The sequence below is a fragment of the Puntigrus tetrazona genome, chromosome 4 (assembly GCF_018831695.1).
Source record: "Puntigrus tetrazona isolate hp1 chromosome 4, ASM1883169v1, whole genome shotgun sequence".
NCBI classification, from domain to species: Eukaryota; Metazoa; Chordata; class Actinopteri; order Cypriniformes; family Cyprinidae; genus Puntigrus; species Puntigrus tetrazona.
Window position 1 is genome coordinate 4,094,473 of NC_056702.1, and position 19,630 is coordinate 4,114,102.

At 37.8% G+C, this 19,630-nt stretch overlaps 3 protein-coding genes across 5 annotated transcripts in view; all 3 read left to right on the forward strand.

Moving 5' to 3' along the window:
* Window positions 1-2,799, forward strand: part of tmtc1 (transmembrane O-mannosyltransferase targeting cadherins 1) — a 33,415-nt gene extending 30,616 nt beyond the window's left edge. For both annotated transcript variants that reach the window (XM_043237735.1, XM_043237734.1), the window contains 2 exons: window positions 852-929; window positions 1,681-2,799. In XM_043237735.1, coding sequence (XP_043093670.1) covers window positions 852-929; window positions 1,681-1,803 — 201 coding nt within the window. In that variant the 3' untranslated portion in view covers window positions 1,804-2,799. The remainder of the gene's footprint in view (window positions 1-851; window positions 930-1,680) is intronic.
* A 791-nt stretch (window positions 2,800-3,590) lies between these two features.
* On the forward strand, window positions 3,591-7,708 carry ovch1 (ovochymase 1). 2 transcript variants are annotated; one of them, XM_043237741.1, is made up of 13 exons: window positions 3,591-3,794; window positions 3,890-3,958; window positions 4,125-4,320; window positions 4,878-4,953; window positions 5,046-5,235; window positions 5,344-5,483; window positions 5,854-6,007; window positions 6,083-6,121; window positions 6,195-6,414; window positions 6,477-6,631; window positions 6,722-6,826; window positions 7,315-7,451; window positions 7,528-7,708. In XM_043237741.1, exons 1-13 carry the CDS (start codon window positions 3,734-3,736, stop codon window positions 7,687-7,689), a joined length of 1,704 nt encoding a protein of 567 aa, XP_043093676.1. In that variant the 5' UTR covers window positions 3,591-3,733; the 3' UTR covers window positions 7,690-7,708. The 2 variants fall into 2 exon arrangements, with proteins under 2 accessions (XP_043093676.1, XP_043093677.1); XM_043237742.1 differs by having other exon boundaries at window positions 3,749-3,794; window positions 4,157-4,320.
* Window positions 7,709-8,305: 597 nt separating this feature from the next.
* lmf2b (lipase maturation factor 2b) lies at window positions 8,306-19,249 on the forward strand. The gene is made up of 14 exons (XM_043237737.1): window positions 8,306-8,470; window positions 11,545-11,786; window positions 11,875-11,903; window positions 13,185-13,378; window positions 13,685-13,866; window positions 14,496-14,646; window positions 14,818-14,952; window positions 15,416-15,521; window positions 15,640-15,736; window positions 16,682-16,864; window positions 16,974-17,142; window positions 17,227-17,338; window positions 18,385-18,493; window positions 18,574-19,249. Exons 1-14 carry the CDS (start codon window positions 8,377-8,379, stop codon window positions 18,892-18,894), a joined length of 2,124 nt encoding a protein of 707 aa, XP_043093672.1. The 5' UTR covers window positions 8,306-8,376; the 3' UTR covers window positions 18,895-19,249.
* Window positions 19,250-19,630: the final 381 nt, after the last annotated feature.

Sequence of the window (19,630 nt, forward strand, 5' to 3'; positions counted from 1 at the left end):
ATTTATGTATTTTCTGTATTTATGTATTTTTAACTGATTTCTACTGCATTTAAATTTGAATATTTGGCTAAAGTGGAATTGTTCCTTTAAATGTAAGCGTAACCTTTAAAGCCTTTTCGTATTTGTCGATATGTATATCAGTTTGGTTTCATTAGAATCAACACCAAAGACTGATTGGTTGTTTGACATGTCAGTCAGGCCCCCTTACTGTTTAAATCTCAGTAAGAATGAGCTGGAATATGAATCAGTTTTGCTGATAGTCATGAGACTAAGCGTTGTATAATTGTGTTCTGTGCTGCTTGCTGCTTCGCTCACCTTCACACTGTTCCTTGCTGGTGCCCTGATACTGTCAAAGGAACATCACCCACCTCCTTTCATCTCCAAATATAAACTTCATCTCACGCTGGAAGCTTTGTCTTTGAGGACCGAGTTTCTTCAGCAGGATTTCTGGTTAACAAGAGGACTGTTTTGGTTGCATTCTTCGATCCTGGACTCATTCCAGGTCTCCCACTAATATTTGGCCTGTGGTTCTACTTTTATTTGGACCACAAAAGGACAGACGAGAACAGGCTGGTCTCAGGTTTACATAATTCTGCTATCCAGTTCAAAGCTCCGTTATAAAGCCATGAACAAAAAGGCTTTTTGCGGTATTTCAACACCACATCTGCGGTAGAGCCAGACTGTTAAATGCGCCTCCAGTGCTTTTTTTAAATCTTAAATGGATCGTGTTTCTTGCACAGGCCAAAACTGTTATAAAAGGTTGAATCTCGCTGGTGGTTTACTGCTGTTGAAATCATCATTGGCTACATATCCTGTATATAAAATGTCATGTCTCGATCTAATGTTTCCAGAGCTACAAGCTTGCTGTCGAGCTCAAACCTGACCAATCACAAGCCTGGATGAATATGGGCGGGATTCAGCATATCAAGGTATGAGGGCTGCATTTTGAGGGCTAATGAAAACATTGTTTTGCCTAAAGAAAGAGATTGAAGAGAAATTGAAGCCTTTTGAATAAATAACTGAATTTTCTTTAAGCTAATATGTTCTCAGTTGCTTGTAAAATGAAAAAACAATTTCTATAATGTGAAGGAAGAAGTGATGTATCAATATAATAATGTACTTACATTTATATAATGTTAGTATAAATAATAATAAGTAATATAAATAATAATAATTGCATTTTAATGTACCTAGTAATACAAATACAACATATTTCAGAAGTAAAATATAATAATGCTAATAATTAAGTTAATGTAAAACACAAAAAACAAGTTTTTTTAATCACTGCTCTTATTTGCAAATATTTGCAAATAGATATATTTTATAGTTATAAAATAATTTAAGCATACATTTATTTAATCATTTATATATGATTTTTTTTATTATTTCCCACATTTAAAATTTTAAATTGATGCACAAATATTAATAATTTGCATTGTTTCGTAATACTTTCCTAATCGTTATTAGCTCAGGTTAAATAATATTAACCACTTAAGGTTTTACTAGAAGAATAAATCCTTTAGAAATATTTTTATGGCAACATGTTTTAAAACAAATGCATATTTATGCATGTTTAAATGTATTTCTTTTGATTAGATGAAATGCGAACAGAATATTTCCTTGTGCCATTCTAACTTGTTGTGCCATATTTATTTACTTATTATTGTTATTTTTCTTTAGGGAGACTATGCAGCAGCACGAATGTACTACCAAAGAGCTCTTCTCCTCTCACCCGGCTCCAAACTGCTGAAGGAAAACCTGGCCAAGCTGGACAGGCTAGAGAAAAAACTCCAAGGGGCCTAGAGGAAAAGCGTGACCTGAACTATCGGCCAAATGATGAAGGACAAGCAACCGAGAGACAGAAGGGTGAAGAGAGGGGCGAACTACGGACTCAGGAGATGATTAACGACCTCTTTCTTCACCTCCAGAGTTTACAGAGAGCCTCTCGGATCGAACTAATCCAAAAGACCGACTTTTTTTAGCCTCTACATCCAGGGCTGGACCACGCAGATACCATTGACCTCAACACATCACCGCAGTATCTCACACCAACATATTTAACAAGTCCTCATCCCTTTTTCCCCCCGCGTGTCGTCCCAAGCACTCAGACCAGCACAGATTGAGCGTTTGTTGTTCTTGTATGAATCGGAGCAGAGGCACCATCTCTGAGAGGGATTTTTATTTTATTTTTTCCGGAGCCGTTCCGCTCGACCACTGCGGCTCCGCTCCGCTGATTGCAAAACCTCAGCAAGCATTTCAGACAAATGCTCCGAGTTATCAAATATGACGAGCTGTGTTCCATGAACACGGCTGATCGGTTGCGGGTGGGCTTGTGTTTTGTGTTGTTTTTTTTCTACGTAATGATTTTTAAATGAAGGAGAAAAAAAGGACAGAGTCGTTCCTCGTGTGCTTTAATTAGATTTTTTTTTTATCTTGTACATGCATCAATATTGTGGAATGTATCTTGGACTAAAGGCATATTGACCTGTGCAGTGAATTGCATATCATTTTTATCCTCATAAGCTATAATACTGAAGTCTATTTAAATCGGAATTACGAATCATACATAATGACGTATCCTTGAATTAGGGGGATTTTAGTCATATTTTCAGTGGCCGGAATTTGTCATGCGGTACTCTTGATTACACCGTAATCTTTGCACTTACATTTCGTTGCCATAGGAACTGTTATCAAGAACATTTCTTGAATTCGGCAGAAGCAGCAGCCGTGCTAAACATGTCATAGCAGAAACCAATGTGAAGTAATGTATGATTATTTAATAAATATTATCCAGTACCAGTGAATGTGCTGTTGTGTTTGGGGGTGTCGATATTGCTCTGGGTGGGCAGCTATCTATGCAATCACTTCTTATCGAAATGTTCGAGGCCAGGCGTTAAAGTACTCAAACACATAGAAATGCATTGTTCTGTAATTCAGCATACTTCCCACCGTTTTCAATTCATGCCTATAATACACACAGATTGCATAAAAACAGATTTGGCAACACAGTCTCTTGTTTAACTGAATCTGCAATCTTAATTTTATCCATATTTGATTTCATCCAACAATATTTTTAATCTCAGACATTGATACATAGGAGAGATCTTGAACGAGACGAACAGCTCTTTCATATTTAAACATGATACAAGTGTACTTTTAGTGGTGCTCTGAAACCATGTTCACTGAGAATACGCAGAAGAAATAAAATGTATGTAAAAGATTCAAGTCTGGAAATATAAAGGTTTCGTAATGACTAAGATGCACCTGAACCTTCTTCAGACTACACAGACTTGTTTCAAACTAAATTACATGAGTGATAAAGTAATAAAAACATTTTCATTTTAGTTTGACCAAAGCAAGTTTAAAAGCGTGGTGTGATTGTAGCTGGACTCACTTTGAAATTAAATATATATATATATATATATATATATATATATATATATATATATATATATATATATATATATATATATAATCAACAGATTTTTACATGGATGGAAGGTTTGTCGTGCAAAACGAAAATACTAATCGATGTCCTCCCATGGTATTTGTATCGTTCAGGCGTTTCGGAGCTCGGGTCTTTGCTGACATCTAGTGGAGAGTCTCCGAACAGCTCCGCTCTGTTAATTAAACGCTAATTGCCCCAGGTGTTGAGGGGTTGCATTAGCTTTTCGTGTTGTCGTCGTTGTATTATTGCGATTCTCCTCGCGTTTTTAATAGCACAGCAGTGAACATGTGTAAAAAGTATATATTTATTTTAATACTCTCTCTTAACTGGACCGAAGCGGACCCTGGTGAGGCTCAGTGATTATTGCATCACGAGCTGATGTCAGTTACTTGGTTCGCTCGTGCGATTCCTTGCTATATATAATGTAATATCTCTTTAAAGATGCTGAAGGGGATAATAACGTGAACGCTTCGGTGGAAACGAACTGCGTCTTTGGCAAAGGATGTTACAGTAAGGCTGATTCTATCATTAATTAAAAAATATCTAGAAAAAAATATGTAGAAAAATATCTTTATGGAGCATTTTTTTTACTTGATCTCCTGATGAGATCAAAGAAAAATCTATAATTTTGCACAGTTTGTTTTTGGCTATGGCTACAGATATACCTGTTTTCCAGACCAGGCTGGCATGCGTGTGTTTTCTCCTAAGGATAAGGATAAGGATGAGGATGAGAGCCGGATTATAGGTGGGCAGGAGGCATGGGCACATTCATGGCCATGGCAGGTTTCCCTGCAGTACTCAGATATTCCAGCCTGCGGGGGGGCCCTCCTCGACCTGCGGTGGGTTGTTACGGCCAGCCACTGCTTCAGGCGGTAAGACCCCCGGCAGAGATCTCTCAAACCATTCATAAGGGTCGGTTTCTTATACATCATCTGAAAGCTGAGTAAGTTTTCCATTGATGTATGGTTTGTTAGGAAAGGACAACATTTAGCCAATAAAAAATCTAAATATCACAAATCAAAACGTAGTGATGTATACAAGGTAGGAAGTTTGCAAAATATATTTATGGAACATAATCCTTACTTAATATACTTTATTTTGTGGTCCAGAGTCTTAAAAAAAAAAAAAAAAAAAAAAAAAAAAAAAAATAACAAAATTTTTATATATATATATATATATATATATATATATATATATATATATATATATACAGTAGGTACATATACCTTAGAGTAGTAATACATACCATTATAGTACAAATAAAAATATATATATAAGGGTACTCTTCCAGCAACATTTTAAACCCTTATTTTTGAGTGTGTTGGAGAGGTAAGCATAAATGAAAATTATTATTATATTATGTTATTTTATTTTTCCTGGGGTTTTTTCTATTTTCTGTCTCCTGTATGCTATTCTGGCATGTGAACAGTTATAATAAGGCGTCACTGTGGAAATCTGTGGTTGGAATGCATGATTTGGAGAATCTGAATGAATCCTGCCGTCAAGTGAGTGTTTATTTACATCTTAGCGCCTTGTGTGGATCTTTCAAGTTGTTTCATTTTGCTTTGTGTAACTCTCTTGTGTATTTTATTTAAAGACCGAATTGGTGGAAAAAATCATCTCTCACAAGGAGTACAACCAAAAGACAAATGAGAATGATATTGCCTTGGTGAAACTGCGGAGTCCCCTGCTGTTTAATAACTGTGTGAGGCCTGTCGGCATCTTAAACCTTGATTTGTCCCCTCGTGAAACCTGCACCGTCACTGGCTGGGGCGCCATCAGAGAGAGTAAGGCCCTAAATAGCAGGAATATATTAACCTTGTCTTGTTTCTCTGTGATGGGCTTCATTAGTAATGACTGTGTGTGTGTGATTTGATGAATCTGTCTCTTTATAGATGGGCCTCGTGCCTCCACACTTCAAGAGGTCAATGTAACTATTTTGGCGGTGGAAACATGTAACAAATATTACAAAGGGAAAGTGTATAAAAATATGTTGTGTACTGGAGCGGATGCTGGCGGAAAGGATGCATGTCAGGTAAACGTTTGCCTTTTTATTAAAGTTCTGAAAAATACCAAGAGAGGAACTCTATATGAATTCAACAATGTTTTCTTTATTATTATTGTTGCTGCTGTTGTTGTTGTTGTTGTTGTTGTTTCTGAAGTAAAAAAAAATCAAGATATCTTAATTTCAATATCTTTTAAAAAGGGAAAAAATATCAGGATTTAATATTAATAGTAATATTAGTAAATACAATATTATTATTTTGAGTAGTGTGTGTGTGTACTGTAATTATTTTTCATAATAATAATACTTTTGTTATATAAAAATAATGCTTTTATAATCTTTTATTGTGAACACTTTTACATTTCTTTTTGTCATTGATCCGCTGACTGCTCTGGATCAGGGCGACTCTGGTGGGCCTCTCTCATGTTTCACAGGTGAGAGGTACAAGCTTGCTGGAGTGGTCAGCTGGGGGGTTGGATGTGGTCGGGCCCAAAAACCTGGGATCTACACCAATCTATACAACTACAGACAATGGATCGAGTCTTCAATGCATGGTACGAACTTTCAGATTTCAGCGACGTATCAGTGCCGGCTCTAAAACTGCTGTTTTTTTCCCTTGTGTCATATAGATGAAGCCATTTCCGAAAGCCCTGGCACCAGTTCAACTGGTAAGACTCTCATCATGTACCTTTACAATCGCTTTAGTCATCGTTCATGTCCATTTCCATGTTTTGGCTTCAGTGCAGTGTGGTCAGGCCAAGGTGGATCCCTGCCAACTGCCTGCTGGTTTGGCACAGCTGGTGTCCTCAAAGGACGGCACATTCAAGGTGGAGAACGTGAGCGAGGCCTGTCCGAACTCCTGGCCGTGGCACGTCAGCCTCCAGAGCCACGATACACATTACTGTAGCGGCGTCCTCGTTCATTCGCGCTGGGTTCTGGCACCGCGCCACTGCCTCACCAAGTAAGCCAGAGTCGTCTGATCATCTATTGTTCCTCGTCATGTTCTGACAGTTCGTCCTCCAGGGCTGGAGATGTTGCGGTCTTGGGAGCTCATGACCTGAACTTCATGTCGGGTCAGACTACAGCTGTGGAAAGCGTGCAGAGTTTGAATTACACTGGCAGCTTCCCCCCACTCTCTGATCTCTCCATGATCCGCTTATCAGTCCCAGCTCGAATTGGTATAGAATAATATGTGACCTTATGTCTATTTTTCATGCAATCCTTATTGGCAATTAGAGTTATACAGGTTAACGTGTGATTTCATCCAGGGCCGATGATATTTCCAGTGTGCATAACAGCTAAAGATGATGAAATGGTTAATGAAGACACCTCGTCTTGTGTGACAACTGGCTGGGGACCAAGAAAAACTACCTGTGAGTTAACAGGCATTGAAACCAACATGAAATGGCATTCCTAACCCAAGTTAGCCTTTTTTTCTATCCTTGTCCAATAGGACACGTTAGGACATTAAACTTTTTTATTGTTATTTTATTGTTCAGTTTTCCCCATCTGTTCTCTAAACTGCTAGTCCTGTGTAAGTCAGGGATGTCTGGCTTTTCTTCCAACCACTTTTGCAGGTTTTTTGCGAAAACAGGCAATTACTTGGAATGGATCATTATTTTGCATTATTATATTTTATTACTTTTTAATACGATTGATTTGGAGAAACATGCATCGCAAAGTCCTGCACAAGAAGACCAGAAGAGCATTTCAAGAACAAATCCCGACGTCCTGTTAGTGTTACATCTAAAAAATAAATAGAAACACCACAAAACACACGTGAAAATTTGCTGTTTTGAATTGGCTCCGTCCTTAACTGTTAAAATTTTCTAGTAGTAGCTGTTTTATTTTCTCGTATTAGTGGATCTGCATCCTGATATCCTACATATGGCCAGAGTTAAGCCTCTTTCTGAGAAAGCCTGTAAGACTGACTGGGGCGACCGTTTCAGCATGAAGTCCCTTCTGTGTACGGATGCAGCAGCCTCCGCCTCCTGCTTGGTACAGACTTACAGTAGTTTCAACAATTACTATTCACTTGTACATGTCCCGGTCACTTAATTTATTTTTTGTGTAGGGGGACTCTGGCGCACCCCTTATGTGTGAAAGAAGTGGGGTCTACTACCTTGTAGGACTAACAACATGGGGCGCCAATAAATGTGAACCTCGGAAACCGGCTGTGTTTACTCGAGTATCGACCTATCACTCATGGATACAAACTTGTATCAAAAATGCCTAATATCTATAATAAAGATGTATTAAAATATTTTCTGTGTGACTTCTTGTCGAGTTGGTTGCAAAGCAACACTTTATTTTTATACTTTTAAATCACGTGTTATCTAAGCTACTAAGAAGAAACATATCAGGGGAAAAAAAATATCAATTTAATTTTATACTGCCTAGAAGTTATGTTTAGGTTTCAAAAGTTCATAATAACTCTTATTTGACGCTTGAATAGTTCTTCCGCTTTCGAAATGCTATTGTAACGTTCACCCATGTGCCACAAATTCAAACTAGTGAACAAGTCTTTAAAATCGAATCTTTCAGTGAATTGATTGAACCGGTTTATGTGATTCATTTCCGAGGTCTCGCTTCATTTTTTGTTTTATGAACTCGCATGCCATTGTAAGTAATTTTAGTATGATGTAATGTAAGTGCAAATGATATGTATGTTGTAAACGGTTCTTTTGGAACGTTTTCGCTTTTAACAATTTTGTCGGAATTCCAGGGACCACGTGATAGAGCGATTACGTCAGCCCTTAAAAGAACCGAACGAGCTGTCCAAAAGAGCCGATTCTCAGAAGTGATTCGGACTTCCCATCATCACTAACTCCACCCCTCCGATTCCTCTTCATTTTTCCAATGAGCATCCGCGCTCGAGTCACCCGAAACAAGTGACACCTCATCTCTCCAGCGAGCCGCCAAGATGGGGGAAGTAAAAACGCCCAGACAATGGTTCTTGTGGAGCATTGCGCTTGTTTACGTGTGTGCTTTTTCATCCATCTACGTTCAAATACCAGGTAGGGGAGTTCCTCTGTGCTTTTGCAGATAGATGTTTGGCGGCTATGCTGGATTTTGGGTGCGGCAGTAATGAATGGTCACGGTTACGCTTGAACTTGAACTTGAACTGTGTTCTGGAATGTCGGCGCAAACAAAACGATTCAATGTGATTCGTTCATTCATTCAGTAGCGCTAAACGCTCGTTGTCCTGCAAAATCGTGCCACGGGGGATCACTCTCGCTTTTTCAGCTCAAACTTTGGAAGGACCTCGTGCACAAACCGCATCTCCGTTAGAACTGTATTTGCGCAGTGGGTTTGATAAGAGATTTTTGTGATAACTAGACTTAAATCCCGCGTGAATAAAGCAGCAGTGCTTGTGTCCCTCCACATGTGCTGATATTTGGGAGCCCCGCCAGTTAGTGCTGAGTGCGCACTGTAGTGACCCGTCATCACTCAGGGGCCTGTGAGCTTTTGTCCCTGAAACGCTCCATGCATGTGCCATGTGTATAGTGTGTTCATAAAGCCTTTTTTTTTTTTTTACTTCAGCGTGTTCTAACAACACCTTTCAGCATGTCGATAAGCTCCACTCAGCCCTTGTACAAAGAAGCGCCTCATCCAGTTTAATAACCTCTCACCTCTAAGCATTGTTACTCATGCATTTGCAATGTGTTACCAAGTGCAAGGTTATACTCTTTCTCTCTGTAAATATGCGTGTACCTGTATGTGTGGTACAGGCGTGGTGGCTTTATTTAAAGGTTTCTGCTGCAAAAAAATAAACAAATGTAACATTTGTTAAAATAAAAGGCGCTAATGTAAACACATTGACATTTTCTGACAACATTCCCCTGTAGTAGCCAATGTCATACTATATGAGATAAATTGTTAAAATTGAATAAAAATTTTATTAAATAAATAGATAATGTGCAAAAATATAAAACCTGTTTCATGCAATAAACTCCTGTTGTGTATTATATATATATATATATATATATATTATTAATACACACACATGATAGATAGATAAAGATTTGCTATTTCTGTTTACTCATTAATATAGAATTACTATAATTCTGCAGTGTGTTGGTAATTTTGGAAACCATCACATTCTGACTATCTTCACAGAGTATGGTTAAGGCTAAGTGCCAGTTACTTACAAAAAGCTTAGTACTGCCAAATCTGACCACCAGCAGGCTGCCTTGCTCACAGATAAAGGAAATCATGCACACTTAATAAGTCTCTTCCTGTTTGATATAGTTGGGTTATTTGCCACTCCCCCCCTTGGGGGGCATTTTACAAGTTTCAGTTCCTGCGAATATATGTTCCAATCAGAGCTAAACTCGGGTCTCTTAGTGATTACGCATGGAGTTTTTTCCTCCCGTGGGAAACGGTTCTCTAAGGCAGTGTGCCTGGAGGAGCCGCTTGTGGCAGAACTGGCTCTAATGCCAAAATGGAGTAATTCAAAGAGCAGGCGTGAGTCATATGTTGGCACTGCCACAATACACGGCCTGTTCTCTAACTCAGACCAGCCTGCTCTACGCTAACTCTTGCTGTGGCTTGCATGCCAGAAATGTGGATATGCAACTTTGCGACCTCTGCCCACAGTCATCCACCTAAAGAGTGAGTTCAGTCACATTAAAAATGAGTTCAGTTTGTCAACGTTCTGTAACAGAGACAGAGAATCAGGAAAAACGACTTCTCTGTCTCTGTGTGTGTGTGTGTGTATTGTACATCAGACTGTTGTTTTACTGTTAGCCAGTAGCCTCAAGCAGTATTTTACAATGCACCTGTTTGCATCCAATGGTATTAGTACATGTGGGGAGTCTGTACTTGTTTTGAGGCTTTAAAAAGTCACAGGATGGGTTTGTTTAGCTCATCATCATGGCGGTGTGTGCCTGTGGTGTTGTGGAATGAATGTTTTCATGACACTTGATGCTTTGCTTTTTACTAACACTGTTGCTTGATGAAATTGGTTATGATCTGTGTTCTTTTTTTTTTTCTTGCTTTTCACCACATTGCCACCCTTTTATGCCTCACTCATCAGTGCAGATTTAGTCAGTGTTAAATGGTATTCAGAACCCCGAAACTGTTAAACATACATGTGTAGAAGTAAAATGGGTTGCAGATATTTGTTTTTGATTGATAGAACAGGAATATAGTTCTATTAAAAACATCAAGCAATTTGTAAAGTTTATATAGTGCTATATACAGTAAGTCTATTCAGTAAGTAAATGACTGAGTTTAATCTTTCAAAATAAGTTGTTTGCATAATGTGTGTACTGTGTGTAGTTGTTTATATAAATTCAAATGTGTATATAATTTAGAAAGTTATGTTTGTATTAAATATATTTCTACGTGTGTGTGTGTGTGTGTGTGTGTGTGTGTGTGTGTGTGTGTGTGTGTGTGTGTATGAATATAAATGTAAATATTTTTGTAAATGTATGCTGTGTGTTTATATGCTATTAACACTTTCCTGGAACTTGTGTATCAACATAAATGGTCATGTAGTTTTGAAATGAGATGTATGGGAATTTTATTTATTTATTTTTTTATTCATCTTTCCATGAATATAGTCATTGTTGCTGGCATGACATTAAATCATAAAAAGATAAAGCTGAAAGACACTATATAACTGTTCTTAGTACTTTTTGTTCTTGTTGCTTTTTTATGTTTTTGTATATACTTGCTTTATTTGTTTTTGAAGTGTTTCCCTTGCAATGAAAATATAGTCACTGTTGCTGTTAAAACATAAATAAAAAAATTATTAATTTTAAAATTAATACTTTTTTTTTTTTTTTTTTTTCCATACAATTTCTACACAGCTTTTGAAGATAATAGGTAGGCATTAGCTACAGTATAAAAGATCTTATTTTGGTCATGAATCTGACCAAATTGGCTGTGCTGTGTGTTTGTCTTATTGAAACAAAAAGTTGTTTCAAGACCATATTATCACATTTTTATATGTAACCAATGCAGTTGTCATGACGACAATGTTTTCAGGTCAAGATCACCAATCAATAAAGTGCATATCATGCAAAAAAACGCCAATAATGATCAGAACTAACTAAGCCTTTTCTTTTTGCGTCTCTTCGGACAGGTTTGTATGGAGACGATGGTATTCTCCCTGTGCGCCTGCAGATGCCAAAAGTTCAGCGGCCCCTTCTGGAGCAGGAGTCCCTTCTTGGTCTGGGGCCATCTCTGGGTCTGTCACCCCAGCAGGTCCTGGAGCTCACATGCCTGGTCGGAGTGGCGCTGGCCCTGTGTGCTGTGCTGCTGGAGCCCCTGAGAGACAGTCTGATCTACTTCTGCCTGCGGGTCCTCTACCTCTCACTCTATAATGTCAGTATTATATCTTATTCGGTGCTTCTTCAAAGGCTTGTTACAGTGTAGCCTGTGCAGAAACATAATTGTGTGTTTTGTTTTATAGGTCGGTGGAGACTTCCTCCGCTCTGAATGGTGAGTTCCACACTTTGTCATGTTCGCATTTTGACCTGCTGTGCTGTCTCTCGTTCGGGATATAACGACAGCCATAACCACTTGTTTATTTCTCCATCGTTTTTGAGCCTATAATCGGGGCATTTGCAAGTCAGATACTCAGCAGCAGAAAGTTAATGTGAATCTTTATGAGAGGGAAAACTGGCCACAAACTTCATTGCAGTTTAAGCGCCTGCCCGTTAAATTTGATGCAACTACAATCCAATAAATGACTGATCAGTTAGTGGAGTTTTTGCTTTTGCTTTCCTAACAGAATTCCTGATTAAATGGCCAAAAAGCTGACTTGTATTTGAAGAACCCTAGCTATATGTAAGAAAAGGGCTCAAAATCTACTTAATTGTGTTAACTTAATTAGCTTTTTATCGTCAGAACATGATCAAGTTCTTTACACAGTGCTCCTATTAATGAAAGATTAATATTTTGGTTTTGGGAGTCCCCAACAGGTCGACATACATGCAAAGTCAAAAAACACTTTCACTGTCTTAGAATATACCTTATTTGCTCAACCACTCCCAAATGAGTCGCTCAATGATTAATTTTTCCAAACCCCTCTTTTGCATGATTCTGATCTGCGATGATCAGTCGTTTGGACCCATTTTAATTTCATCATGCTTGATGGAGCGGCATTTGTGAGCACAGTGCTGCTTTGTGTAGCGCGTTACCCGGAAAACCACTGTTTTACAGCTACAAAAGAGACACCTAGTGGCAAAGAATGAATTTGCATCTTCATTCAGACCAATGCAAAAACACAGAGTGGACAGGAAATATACTAATATTATAAGTGTTTCAGTGATTCAGAGTCGACTCTTTCTTTTGAGAGACAATAATGTTGACCAAGCCATTTTATGTTGATGTCAAAATGAAACATTAGTACATTGCCCAACCATTTGGTGTTTTCATGTTGAATGAAAATGCTAATTCACGTTTTTGGAGCTTTAAAAGCTTCACAAGCACTGCTTCAAATGAAATCGACCAATCGCCAATCATATTAAATCGTTGAACGAAGCATTTGGGAGTCGTTTAATGAATAAGGTAAAAATAAATGCGTATTAATAGGAAAATGAAAGTGTTTTATCACATTGCATGCATGCCAATCTATGTCTGGGACCTTTAAAACCTTTCATAGCACATAATAGGGGCACTTTAATAAAACAATTCTGCATGTTTCAAATGAGTAGCTCTGTTCTGCTTTAGGTGAACTTTACGGTTTTATCAAGGTAAATTGTAGTTTTGCTCTCATAGGGACGTGCTGCTGTTGGAGGCCGGGCTTCTGGCTGTGCTTGTTGCTCCGCTGAGTTTGCTGCGGCGTCACTCCTCTTACCGTTTTCATGACCCTGTGAGCTTCTGGTTGACCCGCTGGCTGTTCTTCCGGCTGATCTTCTGCACAGGTGTGAGTAAGCTGGCCAGCGGTGACCCTGCGTGGTACGACCTGTCAGGTAAAATGAGTCATGTTTTACATTATTAATTCTGTGTTGCTTTAGATTTGCGCTTGAAATGCCACCCACTCTTAAAACCTATACAGCACTTTGCTGGAAATCACTTCTCAAATAATTTATAGATCATAAAACATCGATTAGTGTGGGGTTTTGCCATATCTTGGGACTTAAATACTGAAGGGTCTAATGTTTATTAGAGTGGGTTGGCTTTTTTTTTTTTTTTTGCCTGAAGTAATGGTGACATTGGCCAAGAACTGACAAACTGACTCATCTGTAAATGACAGTGTTTTGAAAAATCTTTCGCAGCACTGAGTCATCATTTGGAGAACCAGATGAACCCCACTCCTTTGGCCTGGTACGTCCATCAGCTTCCTGATTGGCTTCTGAGATTCGGAGCAGTGATTGTGTTGCAGAGCGAGATCGTCATTCCTCTTGTGACGTTCTTTGCTCCCATTCGTCGCTTGAGGCTGTTCGGCTTTTATGTTCAGGTATGTTACATGTAGTGTTTGTGTGTGTGTTTTTTTTTTTTTTTTGTGGGTCCACTACAATTTGTGAGTTGAAAGTTAAATATGAATAAACAACTGTATTTACGCCTCTATAAGGACCTTTTAAACAACCTGACATATGAAATAATATTCATAATTAAATGGAATTTATTATTATTAGTAATTTATTAGAATAATCAGATATCTAAAAGAAATGCATATAAAATAATATTAATATATAAAATAAATATTATTTATTTATACCCACATATGATATACCATTTATGTAGTAGTGCAGTATGTTTTTTTTTTTTTGTAATATTTTCTTAAAAATGTTTAAGGTCATTTATTAAAATCACCTGATATAAGTAAATAAAAAAGAAATAATAATTGTTGTTATTACAGTATAAAGTTATTTTATTATATACATGCACTGTGTGTGTACATGTATAGCTATGAATATTGGTAAAATAGATTTTTGCAAGAGCGTTAAAATAAAAATGCAAAATTCTGAAAGCAATGCTCTTTTTTACAAGATGAAGAACAAGTCAATCCTTTTCTGTAGTAGTACACAATGTGACCGTTGTTCTGAGACCGTTTGACTTACGCCTGTCTTTACACCGTTTTGTCAGCTGTTTCTCCAGCTCTGCTACATCCTCACGGGTAACTGTAGCCTTCTGAACCTGCTGAGCATCGCCCTAAGCTTCTCATTACTGGATGATGATTATTTCCACTCTAATACTAGCCCAAAGAAGAAGAAGGGCCAGGAAAAAAAGTCCAGAAGTATGACCTCATTTCTCTAACTTTTGTTTTGTGCGGTAATTTCTGTTGGGACAGTCACTGACTTTCACTAATGATCCGATTAATGGGCTCGTGATTAAAAGATCTCTGTGAAAATGCATCTGTTCTGCCAGTAGTCACACAGTGATCACACTGAGTGTCTGTGTTTTTCAGACTGCGGACAGACCTTGGTCTCTTTCTTGATGCTGCTGCTGGAGCTGGCTGTCTACCTGTTCATCCTCTACTGTTTTATTACTCTCTTTAAACTACAAGTTAACTGGGAAGAAAAAACTCTGTCATCCAAAACAAGTGAGTGACATTTCAAAATAAGTCATGTAGAACTGATTTGCAAAGGGGATGATATTGAGAAGCTGATGTTTGCATCTCTATATAGCATAAAGTTTATGCATCCTATGAAAGCTGAATGGTTTATTAGTATAGGACAATATTTGGCTGATATACAACTATTTGTAAATCTGAAAAAAAAAAATACTGTGAAAATCGCCTTTTAAGGTTGTTCAAAAGAATTTCTTCGCAGTGCATATTACTAATAATTTAAGTTTTAATATAGTATGGCAGGAAATTTACAAAATATCTTATGATTTTTGGCATAAAAGAATAATGGATAATTGTGACCCATACAATTTATTTTTGGCTATTGTTACAAATACATCTGTGGTATTGTATAAAATATTGTTTTCTGCTTTAATGAGTTATGGCTCCAATAACAGTTAGTTTTACTGTTTATTTCATTACTGTTGCATTCTTTCAGATTTCACTCAGCAGCGATTCCATGCGTTTCTGGAGGTTTTTCAGGAGCTCACTATCTGGATCGGTGTTCTGTCTTTCACCTGGGAAGCAGTGTCTGCCATGCTAAAGTAAGCTCTATCAAGAACGCTTATGAGAATTTTCATGGGTGTACAAAAAGTAAAGAATTTGTATTTTTCTACCTATGATTTTTATTATTTTTTTTGTCTCCCATCTGTTTCCTCTCAGTTGCATGTGCAGCCGAGGTATTGTCAGCAAGCTCTGGTCTCTCATTCAGTGGGCGCTCATCACAGCAGTTACTGTGGTCGTCTTTGCTCTCAGTGTGGTAAGTCATATGTCCCACATATGGCTGCAATGTCATAATTTGAGTGATTGATTGATTTGATTTTAGGTTGGCTTTTCGGTTTCATCCAATCATATTGATAATGCACAGTATACCTGTTCTGAGGCTCATGTATTATATAATTATACTGGTGACTTTCTATTTAACTTTTATAAATGTATGTTTCACACATTATTACACACAAGCAATGCAGCGCCCTCTGCTGTTCATAAGCATATAGACTTTAAAAATCTGCACTAGTACAATGTGGGCATTTTTACCTGCCTTTGTATGCAAATAGTAGGGCTGTTTGCCCTAACATTGTTTTTAGAAGCTACATCTGAAATGTGAAATGTTTGCACAGACTGTTCAGAAGTTGCATGAAATCACTTACACTGCAGTTCCTTTAAAAACGAAGCAAGTCTTTATCAATTGGTCACTGAATCATTCTCACTCAGTTTGTTCAATAATAAAATTGAATTAATTCACATTGTGTTTCTCGGAAAGGCACAGCTATGGCTTTGTTTCAAATGCTGTTATTTTTATTTCTGTTGCCCAAATTGAGCAAAACTGTGTGTGAAAACGCTTATTAAAAATTTGTTGTATAAAATCAAATTCAAGTTTGCAATCATGCACATATTTCAGGAAAAAAATGGCACTCTTGCTTAATGCGTAATTGCTAAACTAGGCCTATATCCTATAATAAATCCAAAACCTCACATCTTGAATTTTAGGGGCATGTAGCTGCATTCTAACAGAGCACATCACAGCCAGTAACTGCATGCAACATCAGATGACCCACAGGGGCATTTAATGTTCTAATCGTTTTAATGAAGCATTAAATGGGCTACAGTGCAGTCCACATGATCTGTGGATTGCACTGGTAAGTTTTAGGCAGTTCTACCAGCCTTTGTAGGCAAGTAAATGAGTGTTTGTGTTTCCTCTCAGGTTCCATACACATCCATGGCTGGCATGTCAATTAGTAAAGTATTACCTGCAGTTCGGGACGTGTACAGTGCTGTCGAGAGGTACCAGCTGGTCGGGGCATACGGCATCCAGCACAGAATGACCCCTGCTGAGGGCAGGCCTGAGATCGTTTTAGAGGGCAGCTATGATGGGCTGACATGGACGGTAAGAAGACTGTGGGAAAGGTCGCCCTGTTGCTTTTTACTCTCCTCATAATGTCACAGCCATTGTTTTCACAGTGGAAAGGTTAAAGTTTATTCTCATCCTGCTGCAGGAAATGAACTCTATGTATAAACCAGGAAATGTGAACGCAGTCCCACCCATAGTAGGCCCTCACCAGCCCCGGCTGGAGTGGCTGATGTGGCAGGCTGCTCAAGGAGGGGATGATACAAGCCCCTGGTTCACAGGCCTCTTACAGCGCCTCCTACAGGGCAAACCAGAGGGTGAGCAACCACTTGTTGCAGTACATCTGCTTAATTATTGAGATGATGCTGAATTGCCCGATTTTGTGTTTTTCTGTCCTGTAGTGGTTCGTCTGCTTCAGGTGGATGAAGCGCAGTACCCTTTCAGTCAGAAGCCACCAGTCTTTATCAAAGCCAAGCTTTATAACTACCACTTCACAGATCCTGCGAAGGACAAGTGAGCCCCGTACCTCTTTATTTAACACTCATTCATTTAGAGTTTATTTTTAAAGATTAATTATGCTTGTTTTCTCGGGAGAAAAGTAATTAAAAAAGCTATTTATTTCACTGCTTAATTTTGTATAATTGTGCAAAATAACTAATCTGAATTAATATTATAATAAAATTATATCATTTTATTAATAGCCTTTTTGGCATTTGTTAGCAGATTATTTTCATTTGAATGATAATGATAAAATTAAATACAGGTAAATGTTAAATTTGTACAATTAATATCAAGTCTTTAATATTAATATTTAATATAATTTTATTTTAAATGTTAATTGTTAAATCTGTATAATAATTAAATTGTATTCATATTAATATACAAAATATTATGTAATTTTTTTTTTTTTTTTTTTTTTTTTTTTTTTTAAGGATAATGCTAATGGTATATGTTACATCTTTATAAATAATACATTAAAGCATCTAATTTAGTTAAGTTAAATTAACAATTAATTTAATTAACATTTAAATGTAAATGTACTGTTAAATCTGTATAAATTAAGGGGAAAAAACTGAAATATCTGAATACATTTTTAACATTAATTTAATCTTTTCTGTTTTTCATTACTACTGTGTGTAGCAAGTATTTGTCTCTCTTAAAACGCTTTGATCTTGCTATGAAAATAGCCATAAATGCTGGTATTGTAATACAAATAAATATTATTGTATTATATGTATTTATGTATGTAATGAACCATTTTTAAATGATTTATTAGACAGATTTTATTTATATATGAATTAATCGGAGCCATATTTCAGCTTTGCAGTTGCTGAAGCTTACAGATGGTGCTGGCTGTGGTATATAAGACTTAAGAAAGCTGCATCTACTGCACAGTTATTTAGAGACATTGAGGTCATCGTGTGAAAGCCCACACAAAAATAGAAATGTATGCTTTGTGTCAAACTGTTAGTTTCTGAAACCTACTGACAGGAGAGAAACAGCACTTCAGTCTGAATCTGCTCTCAAATTTGGTGTCCTTGTGTTTGTCATTTTGGAAGGACCCATCTGCAGTCTTGGTGGAGGCGGCAGTACAAAAAGGAGTTTTTTCCCATTGTGAACCTCGATGACCCGGCTCTCAAGAAACTCTTAGATGAGGCTGGACTGAAGGTAAAATAGGACCAGCAACATGCATTGGGAAAATTGAATAGAGTTTTAATGACTGATTTGAAACGTGTGTTTGCGTGCAGGAGAAATCCCCCGGTCAGGCCAGCTCTGACACACCTGTATCGCAAGCTGTGAGCCTCATTCGAGAGCACGTCAAAGGCCTCTCGGGGTCCCTCGTGCTTTCAACGCTGTTAGCTACTTTAGCTGGAATCTTCCTCATCAAAGCTGTCTTAGGAAGCCGGAAACCTAGACCAGCACCAGCTGATCACAAGACTCGGAAACCCAAGGAGCCCTCTCAGACAGCTGAGAAAAGCCAAGCGACAGCTCCGTCCAACCGGGGCGGCAAGAAGGACTCCAGCGAAAAAAAGAACTCGGACAGAGAGTCCCCCCGAAAGAGGAAATGAGCTCTTACTGTCACTTTGTGCCTTTTGTCTTTGGCCATATGCAATGACAAATGATTCTCTCTCAGGTGTATTTTTTTTTTTTCTTTCTAAGATCAAATCTTTGAATTCCTGCCCGTCACACACCTCAGATTTGCGTGTCACCACTACCCCGTTTTATCTCTTCGTGTCAAAACCACTTGGTCAAATGCACAGTACTTTATGTAATTGGCTTTGAATGTTAACAGAGTCCATTTTTAAGCTGTCACCTGCAACACCCTTCTTTATACACAAGTGGACGTCCCAAAGATTACAACGAAAGCACAAATGCAATTTTTCATGCTATTTAACTCATTAAATGGTTGTTGATAAGTTGTTATTCCTCTGTTGTTTTCTAAATGTTGATTTCAGTAAATGTCACTCACCTTAAAAATCAGGCATTGAAAAGGTGGCCGTTTGTAATGACGTGAAAGGGTGGAATGCTTTTGGACGAGATATTTAATTTTAATTTTAAACTTCACCCTATATTGTCTCTCAAGTATGGGATACACCCGTTCTGTCAGAACTTAATCCAGCTGTCAGTCATTCATGTGAGAAAGGAAAGTTAGCCGCCACAAGGTGGCAGTGCTCGTTCATCGTGACTGCACACTTGGGTTTATGTTGAAACATGACTGCTAACTGAGTCAAATTTTACAAGCTAGGTGGGATTTTAATTATGCGGCACTAAAAACGGGTTATATCATATTGTGAAGCCAAATGC

Coding starts and splice junctions, on each gene's coding strand:
- ovch1 (XM_043237741.1), top strand. CDS start 3,734: ATGTGTAAAAAGTATATATTTATTTTAATACTCTCTCTTAACTGGACC. Junction 4,954..5,045: donor TGAATGAATCCTGCCGTCAA/GTGAGTGTTTAT, acceptor TTTTATTTAAAG/ACCGAATTGGTGGAAAAAAT. Junction 6,632..6,721: donor ATCAGTCCCAGCTCGAATTG/GTATAGAATAAT, acceptor GATTTCATCCAG/GGCCGATGATATTTCCAGTG.
- lmf2b (XM_043237737.1), top strand. CDS start 8,377: ATGGGGGAAGTAAAAACGCCCAGACAATGGTTCTTGTGGAGCATTGCG. Junction 11,787..11,874: donor TCTACCTCTCACTCTATAAT/GTCAGTATTATA, acceptor TTTGTTTTATAG/GTCGGTGGAGACTTCCTCCG. Junction 16,865..16,973: donor ATGATGGGCTGACATGGACG/GTAAGAAGACTG, acceptor ATCCTGCTGCAG/GAAATGAACTCTATGTATAA.